The sequence below is a fragment of the Rhagoletis zephyria genome, unplaced genomic scaffold (genome assembly GCF_001687245.7).
Source record: "Rhagoletis zephyria isolate East Lansing unplaced genomic scaffold, Rhagoletis_zephyria_1.1 Rzeph_scaffold_01828, whole genome shotgun sequence".
In the NCBI taxonomy this organism is placed as follows: domain Eukaryota; kingdom Metazoa; phylum Arthropoda; class Insecta; order Diptera; family Tephritidae; genus Rhagoletis; species Rhagoletis zephyria.
Window position 1 is genome coordinate 92,683 of NW_016158912.1, and position 10,175 is coordinate 102,857.

General features: G+C 34.2%; 1 protein-coding gene across 1 annotated transcript in view; it reads right to left on the reverse strand.

Annotated features, from left to right (window-relative positions):
* Positions 1 to 1,415, reverse strand: part of Tsp42Ea (Tetraspanin 42Ea) — a 5,616-nt gene extending 4,201 nt beyond the window's left edge. Inside the window, exons 1-3 of the mRNA XM_017619285.1 lie at positions 1,145 to 1,415; positions 550 to 711; positions 282 to 473 (exon numbers count right to left, since the gene is read on the reverse strand). Coding sequence (XP_017474774.1) covers positions 282 to 473; positions 550 to 711; positions 1,145 to 1,231 — 441 coding nt within the window. The 5' untranslated portion in view covers positions 1,232 to 1,415. The remainder of the gene's footprint in view (positions 1 to 281; positions 474 to 549; positions 712 to 1,144) is intronic.
* Positions 1,416 to 10,175: the final 8,760 nt, after the last annotated feature.

Consider the following 10,175-nt stretch of genomic DNA (forward strand, 5'->3'; position numbering starts at 1 on the left):
ATAAAATAAAATAAAATAAAATAAAATAAAATTTTATTTTATTTTATTTTATTTTATTTTATTTTATTTTATTTTATTTTATTTTATTTTATTTTATTTTATTTTATTTTATTTTATTTTATTTTATTTCGATTAATCTCATTTAATTTTATTCTATTTATTGTTTTATTTAATTTTTATTTGATTTCACTTAATTTAGTTATTGTTTTTTATTTTTATTTTTTTTATTTCTTAATTTTTTTTATTATTTTAATTTTAGACATTCTTAGTTCAAAACTAACCTCAATGGCTGCAACAACCAGACCAGCATATTTAATAATATCGCTGTTCTTGTCCCAGAAGTCAACGAATGCCTGTTTGCAACCTCGACGATAAACATTCTCAATGCGACAGCTGTTGTCCTTACAGCAGGAAGGTGGATAGTAACCTTGGAATGAATAGTCCACATAGGAGTTTTTACCGCAGCATTCCATCTAAAATTACAAGAAAAAAGTTAATAAGAAATCTAAAATAAAATCATAAATCTGTAAACCAGATAAATATACTTACACTAATTTGTATGGCGTCCATGTAGTCTGCCTTACGTGTACGACGCGCCCATGCCTTTTCAACAACATCGCCCATCATTACCAGATATCTATCCTTTTGTACCCACATGTATATAACCAATGCCAGTTGGCCGATCATCAGCACGAAGAGCAGTACAGAATACTGTAAAGAATTTTATATGATTTTTAGTCTTTAATATACTCTTATCAAATATATATGTATATGTATATATGCACGGTATATGTATATCACTCTTCATAAAAAAAATCGGTATTGTTTTTCTATCGGAAATATAAAATTTATTTTAGTTTAATACTTGCGACCAAATATTTCAAAAAATTTTACGATTTACTGGACCTATTTAAAAATAAATATTTGCAAAATCGAGTTTTTTATAAAGAAAATGACTTTTTTTTTAAACGGAATCAAAACAGTGACATTTTCCCAAATATTTTGGAGGAAGTTTTAAAATATAAAAAAAATTTATAATTCCAGTGGAAACCCCGCAACTTTTTGTTTGTGTTGCACCCTAATATACATGCATACATATATGATTTTAATTAAAAATGTCTTTATAAATAATGTTCCTTTTTACCGTCATCGACATGCAGTACGATTCGCGTATCGCACCACAACATCCAAAAAAGGAGATCAACAATATCACCGAACCCAAAACGATCATTGTAATGGGCACTTGTTGGGTTTGTACTGCCTCGGCTATGTCATCGATATTGTGTATGTTGCTGAAGAGCAGGATACCAAAGACGATGAGCAATATGCCACATATCTACATGGAAACAAAAATTTATGGTTAAAATAAAATTGGAATGGATAGGTTTTTAAGTAACTTATTGGAAATAAATAATTATTTGTATTTCACTTCACAGAGCTTATATATGCCTACATATGTAGATACTTATATATACTCAGCTTAATTCCTTATCAATTAAGTATTAAAATATAATCTTATGTATTAGTTCTTAGTTCTTAATTAGATCTGCCTCATTCTTTAATACAGTGTGACCAAGTTAGCTGTTTTTGAAGCTATATTTAGCATTTATTATTAGGCATTTATTCATCGTGGCTTTATTCTACCATTTTTCCCCTAACAAATTATACACTTCAATGGTGATGAGTACTCTCAGGGCGGTTTTCACCATCTCTGGTTAACACCAACAATCAGTGAAACATTGTTACCGACGTTACCGACCCAATATTATATGAATGGAGTCAGTACCTTCGGTAACGATGTTTAACTGGGGGTTAGTGTTAACCAAAGATGGCGAAAATGGCCTTAAGGGCCGGTTGTTCAATGTCTGGTTATCACTACTTCCCGGTTAAACACCATTACCGACGTTTTTGACATCATGCATATAATATGTGATCGATAAAGCAGTCGTTGTATTTAACCGGAGCTTGTACCTCCGATTTGTACTAGTCAGACATTGAACAACCGGCCCTAAGGTTATACAAAAGGAAGGGCAAGTACATATTTATTTCGAACAGGTCGGGTTTGAACGCAGGAATTTTGCCGTTTTCTCTATCAGAAGTAATTGGCAATCTATAATCTTTCAATGCGATGTTGGTGATTTCGATAGCCACTAACGCATTAAAAATGAAATTAAATGTAGGGCCTGAAGTCTTCTCTCAACAAATTTCTGGTCACAAAGAGCTGTGATCTTTATTTTAAGGAGAAAAGTAGTGTGGAGCTCTTGTTTATTAAGGGCCGGTTGCTCAAAGCTAATCCCCGGTTAAACATCGTTAACGACACCGTTTTATATGCATTGAGTCGCAGAAGTCGATAACGATGTTAACCGATGATTAGTGTCAACCAGGCTTTGAGCAACCGGCCCTAAATGGGCGAATACTCTACGTAGCGTATGAGTCTTTGTACTAAGCTTGTAGTTGACCTCTCTCGACGTAGCGAACAGGTGATGCATTCCGCAAACGGCTACTTTGGTTTTGCCGATTTTACATTTCCCATGTAAAAGCTAACGACGCCTCAAAAGAACCTGTCACACGTAGAAATGCGATATATTTCGAAAGGGCAGCACGGGCAAGTTGAAATATATTTCCGAAATCGATTTGTGCGCTCTCAATAGCAGTCACATCTTGCAACTTTTATTTCTGAAATTGATTAGCGAAATTAGACAGAAAGGCCTTTTTGGCTGTTCCCACATCGAAATAATATTTCTCTTTCTCAATTTGACAGCGAACTGCGTGGAAAAATTGGAAATATTGTCACGTCTGATACGCTCTTAAAACTTTAAATGCACTGAAATTCGCTAATACTTTTCACATTTTCTTAATTAATTGTTATTACAAATCATATATTTGCTTGCAATTTACAGCAATTAAAATACATTTCCTATCCAAAAATGGTGACCACTTTTTCTTCATTTTGAGCTCGCGAACAACTTAAAGTTCAGTGAAGAATCAAAGCTCCAGTGTCTGAACTTAAACTCTTATTTGCAAAACACAGCAAGGTTTTAAGGCAGCTTTTGTTTCTGAGAGTCTTCAATAAAATAGTACAGCTATTGGGACGCATTCGCTTCGTGATTTTTTTTAAATACGTTGGAATTCGTAATTTTGGAAATGAAAATTTGTAAGAGGCCGTACGTTATTTTATTTCGCATTTCAGATTTCCCACCCAAATAAAATCCTGGAAAAAAGTAACTCATACGCCAAGGCATCGAAAATCTTGTGTTATAAAACGAGTAATTTGTGTCAGACGGCAACATTGATGCGAATTAACGGCACAGTTGAGCTGAACAAACTTTTACCCTGGCAGATGGCAGTATTGCGTATTAAGCGAGCTAGCTAATATTTTTATTCTCATTTTCATTGTTTATTTAGCTCCTTCACCTAATACCTTTATTTTTTTATTTAATTATAGTTGTTGTAGCCGTTTCTAATAAAAAAGCAGTAAAATAAAAAGAAAAGTTTAGATAAGATAAAATGAATAAATCACTGCGACCTGTAGGTCTTCACAACAGCCAACTCAACTCACAACAGCCAATCAGCCAACTCCAGAGACTCAATAAATTTCAGAACCGATCCCAGGCGTACGCAGTGAATGTGCTCCTCTCCTGGCCAGAGATGCCCTTTACTCCCCTCCCTTCTGTGCGAAACAGCCACACACTTCAGGAGGAGGTATAATGGAGTCTCTGAGATAGGTAGGTGAACATTTGCTAGCCGAGCAGCGATCAACGCATTAGGCTGATTCATGATTTGCTCGAAATTACTGGGGAGAATGACTGGTAAGCTTTTCAGACGGATCCACAACACTTCCTTAGAAGGGTATTGCATAGTTATTACAGTTAAACATGGAGGTGTCCCCACGTGAAGAGATGTAATTAAATAGTTACAGTTTACTCTCGGGAGAGATAGGCAGCAAGCTAACTTCTGCGACTCTTAAATCGCAATCCTACATTACAAAATAGCAAGGTCGTGCTGTTGTTACGGGTATCGAAGGCGTTCCAAAAATCTAAGACACAACTGTCAGTGTTTTGAACGGTCATTGGCCGATAGAAATCCATGCCGTGAGGATCAATAATTACCTCAGCACGAGAACCTTGGAACCCATTTCAAAACTCCTGGTGTTCACCTAAACGCGTAAATAGCACGTAGCCGCGTAAACCTCGTAAATAAATCCATAGAAAAATCTAGTAAGTCTACGAGGTTTACGTGTATACGAGGAATTTACGCAAATTTTAGACAAAATTCAGCTCAAGCCACTTGTTGGGGTTTTACGAATCATATTTTTTATTTTTACTTGAACTTTTATTGTTATTGAAAGTAAAATGAAAAGAACAACGCTCATTCCGAGCTGTTGTGCATTCTTAACGAGTTCTAGAATTTTCGTCGCATCATTATTAAATACGAATGTATGTAGTATGTTCACATGTAGATAGTTACAAATGTATTTACTCTACAAGTACCCTGCAGAAAATCTTACTAGCTCAGAACTAGCGTAGAACTAGTATTTTCGACGACAGTACTAGTTCTAGCCCAATACACAAGCAATGCTTTCAGCTGTCCAGTTTTACACGGCGATGTCATTGGCGGTGGCAATTGCCGCCCAGTGCATAACTTTGCAACTAGTTTTTAACCGGTTCTGTTTTGGACAGCTTTTTTGAAGAAATCGTTTTTAAGATTCGATTTTTGGATATCTATTCCTTTTTTTTCTTTTACAGATTCCATGTTTATTACATATTTTATATAAAAAGAAATTATTGTAAGCGGCACGCAATAATTTAAATTATTAAATCTGAAAACTCACAACAGGTATGAACTCGCGACCAACGATGCTTGAGTCGGAGGGCTTCTCGCTGAGCTACTTTCATATTGTACGAGAAGTGAGAATTTGTACACTTACTCCGCAAGTTTCCACTGATCCACTCTGCAGCCGTTTTGCACCAGTTCAGAGATAGTTCTGAAATATGTAGTTCGGAACTAGCGTTTTGCCAGACTGTCTCAAAATTTTACTGCACGGTACTTACTCTGCAGTGAAATCCCAAACTACTCAGGAAAAATACTAGTTTACAACTAGAATTTCCTGACAGAAACGGAACTAGTTCGAAAATGACCAGACTTGTACCAAGTACAAAACGATTTATTCATGCCATGTTTTTTTTGACTTCGACAGTTTAATACAATAAAGTACACAAAATATTAAAACTTTTATTTGGGTATACTCAATTATACCAGACCTGCTAAATAATGATTAATATTCATAATGACTATTAATTAAAGTATGTTTTTTTGGATAACCGGTTAATGATTCAATACCGATATTACTGATTAATAATTAATTACTTAAAAATATTTTATTAATTCATTAATTTTAATTACGTCATTATTTTGTTATTTTTGATCATTTCAATTATTTTTGACTTTCTTTAATTACACGATAAATATAATAATTTGATTGATTTCTATTATCAATTAACAAGCCAAACAATATACAAAAATTAAGAAAATTTAAGAACTGCTTGAATTATTTATTAATTTTATTCTTATCCAAGTCTCAAATTTTAAACATTAATTATTACTTTATAAATTTTTAAAAAGAACAGACTGAAATGTTCAAATTTAATGAATTCAATTTATTTTAATTGAAACTTTTATTTTTATTTTAGTTCCCTCAAAAATGAACTAAAGTATTTATTTTATTTTTAACTAAAATGTTTTCTTTTGCATATTCAATATTATTAAAAAAGATAAAAATATAGTACTTATTGTACCTGAAATCGTTTACTTTTAGTAACATTTAATGAAACTATCATTTAAATTTATGATCGAAAGTTCGGAATATTTAGGTATTTATTTTTGCTTTTAATTAATACTCAAATAAAAATTTGTGATATATTAAAGTGTACTTAATCGAAAGTTTTTATTGTATATTTATGAATTCATTTTATTTTTTGACTCCCAAAGTAATGGTTTTGGTCCATAGTTTGACTAGTATTTTTTTGTCTATTTTAAACTAGTATGAGACTGGTATATTTCTGACCGGAATCTGACAATTGCCATCTCGTAGGACATCCCCATGTTAAAAATACCAGTTGATTGCATGGAACAAAGTTATTTGGCTGACTAGTTGGGCATGCGGTTCATACTAGTTGTGAGGTAGTTTACAACTAGTTCATTTGACTACAGGGTACATATGTATTTGTTCCCCACCCATACTAGAAAACGTGACTAAAACCATAAGCGGTGGAACAACAAAACAGGCGTGACTAACTGGCAAAAATTAAGTAAACAAGTTTATAGAAATTTAATAAGGGGAATAGGAGCCAATTCAAATTCGTGATACGTTAAAGTTACAGCTCTAGCTTCTTAATTACGTAACAAAAAAGTTATAAAGCAAATTAGAAATTACTACGAGTATGATTTACTATATAACTTTGTTAAAGACGCTAATACATACATACATACGTACATATTTACTGCATATTCGTACATGTCTCTGGTTGCAATAGTATTTAATAGCTACTGAGTAAGAATAAGTGATTATGTATATATGTATATAATTTAAGTATTTATTTATAACGAATTTCATTTTGAAAACTAATTGTTGATTAATAAAACCGAACCCTATAACGGCCTTGAAGTACATACAGACAAGCGCTAAGTAGACTATTTATGAGAATGTTTATACATACAGTTATTTTTTTAGGTNTAAAACAGGCGTGACTAACTGGCAAAAATTAAGTAAACAAGTTTATAGAAATTTAATAAGGGAAATAGGAGCCAATTCAAATTCGTGATACGTAAAAGTTACAGCTCTAGCTTCTTAATTACGTAACAAAAAAGTTATAAAGCAAATTAGAAATTACTACGAGTATGATTTACTATATAACTTTGTTAAAGAAGCTAATACATACATACATACGTACATATTTACTGCATATTCGTACATGGCTCTGGTTGCAATAGTATTTAATAGCTACTGAGTAAGAATAAGTGATTATGTATATATGTATATAATTTAAGTATTTATTTACAACAAATTTCATTTTGAAAACTAATTGTTGACTAATAAAACCGAACCCCTATAACGGCATTGAAGTACATACAGACAAGCGCTAAGTAGACTATTTATGAGTATGTTTATACATACAGTTATTTTTTTAGGTAGGCATATAAAAATTATTTTTGCTCACAACATAATTGCTGTTTCCCTCAAATTATAAAAACCGTAAATTTTTTCCGAACTCAAATGCAATTAACTAAGTCATTGAGCGTTTTATTTATATAAAAGTAAGCGTACTACTTGTTAGCATTACCGAATTGTTCACAGATAAGTCATTCATTTTTATACCCGAGCGTACTTGTGCACAAGGGTATTATAACTTTGTTCACATAACGGTTATTTGTAACAGGCAAAACAAATCGAGATAGATATAGACAAATGTATACATAAATGATCAGAATGAAAAGAGAAATCGATTAAGCGGTTACTGTCTGTCCGTCCGTCTGTCCGTCCATCCATCCGTCTGTGCACACGATAACTCGAGTAAGAATTGATATATCTTAACGAAACTTTGTACGTGCCCTTCTTTCGAGCGTAGGAGGGATGGTATTGAAAATGGGCAAAATCGGACAATAACCATGCCTACGTCGCATATAACGCATGGCATATTTTTTTTGTTTATTTCCAAAATGTTTTTTTTTAAAGCTATCTAAATCTTGAAAACTTTAGAAAGTATATGCACTCCGGGGTAACCTGGTGCTATAACTATTACGACAAAAATTGCTTAAAACTAAATAAAAGTAACATCAGATAAGTATCAAAGAAAGTAGTATTTTTAAGTGAGCTGTCCAATTCCAGGACATATACATAAAATAGGACTTAATTAAACAAGTACACAGAGAGCACAGCTCAGGGACTGAAGTGGAGCTAACGGAAATACGCATACAGAAGATTTGTGGAATTGCTTTTGCTTAAACTACTGCGATATGAGATGGAATAGAGCTCCAGATGCGGATAGCATTGACAAAGAATAGCCATGCAGAGCTGAGATATTTGTAGGTAGGTACAGTCAAGTCCTTTACTCGAGGTGATTTCGGGAACGTTAATTTTTCATACAGATATTTGGGTGCCTTATTCGTCATGAGACGAAAAAGGAATATACAATTTCTAGCTTTAAGATATTCAGAAATTTCGTAGCCAAGTAGGCTCATATTTTGCTAGACCAAGCACTGCGCCTGATCTGTTTAAATACTACATCTATAATTGGCATTATAAGTTGACTTGCGAGTTTACATTCGTAAATTCCGTAAAGTATAATAGACTTTGCTTATTGTTGAATTCCCATGGTCAGTTCAGGTAAGGTCGGTGTTGATAATAAACCCAAGGTTAGTTACGTTTGGCATAAATTTAATAGGTTTGCCACCAATGTGTAATGATGGAATAGCTGCTAGGCTAAGACGTTTCATACAATGAGGTAAGACAAAACAATTGTCACAATTAAGACGAAGACCATTTCGCAGTGCCCAGGACCCAATAGGTAGGATTAGCTGAATCCTCAAGAGAACCTGACATATATAGCTGGACGTCATCCGCATAGGCATGCATATTGGCGTGCATAGAAATCCGAAAAATGTCATTAACGAACAAACTAAATAATAGTGGTCCTAAGATTAACCCCTGTGTGATACCGGTGAACAATGGCCTTAGTGCATATATTTGAGATCCAACCTTTACACGCTGAGACCTCTCTTTCAGATAGCTATGCATCAGTTTCACTGCTGACTCTCCAAACCCAAAGTAGTTTTTTAATTTAAAGCACAGTAGTTCATGGCTAACTTAATCAAAGGCTTAAGAGAAGTCGAGCAAGCATAGTAAAGTTAAGTGCTTCTTGGCGAACGCTATTCTAATATCATCGAGTATCTTTACCATTGCAGTAGAGCTGCTGTGATTGGGTCTGAATCCTGATTTAAATGGGCATATAAGGTTGAATTTACTGATGTGAGAGAGATTTGTTCAGATAACAAAGATTCGAAAATTTTATACAAGGCCGGCAGTATACTGATGGGCCGGAAATCACTAGGTCTGGATGCGGATTTATTTTTGGCTACAGGAAGGACAGTGGCATCGGGAAAACAAGACGTGGTGAGACTATGATTTATTATGTGTGTCAAAGTTGGCAAAATAATCGGTAAATTACCTTCACAAATCTAATCAGAATGTCATATTTCCAGATTCGTTGGACTTGGGGCTGGATTCTGTAACTGTGAGTTTTTAAGTTTACACTGAAAATTGTGGGCACTCTGCATTTTGCGATTCAGGAAGTGCAAGGGTATTAACTGTCAAAATTGTGAATACTTCCTCATTTTGCGATTCAGTAAGTGTGAGAATGAGTTTTAACTGTCGAAATTGTATAAACTTCCCTTCGGAAAAACTCACAGCACTTTATTCGGTGAATTTTTGGTTGTGAGTTTTGCACTCTGTGTACACAGCATTTTCTCACAGTTACAGAATCCAGCTCAAGATCTTAAAAAAAGATTTCACTACATCAAGCTCACTGACAGCACTCAACTCAAACTTTTCACCAGCAAATGAAACCAGACTGGAGGCTACAGAATTGGTGATAAGGGGACGAGATGAAGACGGGGAAGCAAAGGCAACGCTAAGCGTTGCAGGGCTCAGCGAGTATTCTGATTTCTCACTTGCATGGACACGGAGTGTTCTCAGATTTCGCCACAACATATTATTTGGCAGTGAGGGATCCCGCTTCTTCATAAAGAATTTTTTCTTTTCATATCTTTATTGTTTTGAAAGCACTCCAGTTCTCATCTGTCTCGTTATTTTTCCATATGTTATAATATTTATTGCGTTTTGCGAAGAGTAGGAACATGAGTGCTGAGAGCATTTAATATATGTTCATTCAGGAAACTAAGCTTCTCTTTGACCGTGCTGAGACCCCAACAATCGGACCAATTCATCTGCACGAGGTCACTGAAAAGGTTGTTGACATCTAAGAAACGGTAGTCACAGAAGAGTTCGATACAATCGAATGGTCAGATACAGCAAAGTAATCGAATAAGCTGGGACAGCAATTGCTTCCATATCTTGTGGGTACCGACACATTAACCAGGGAAAACCCAACACCGGAGAC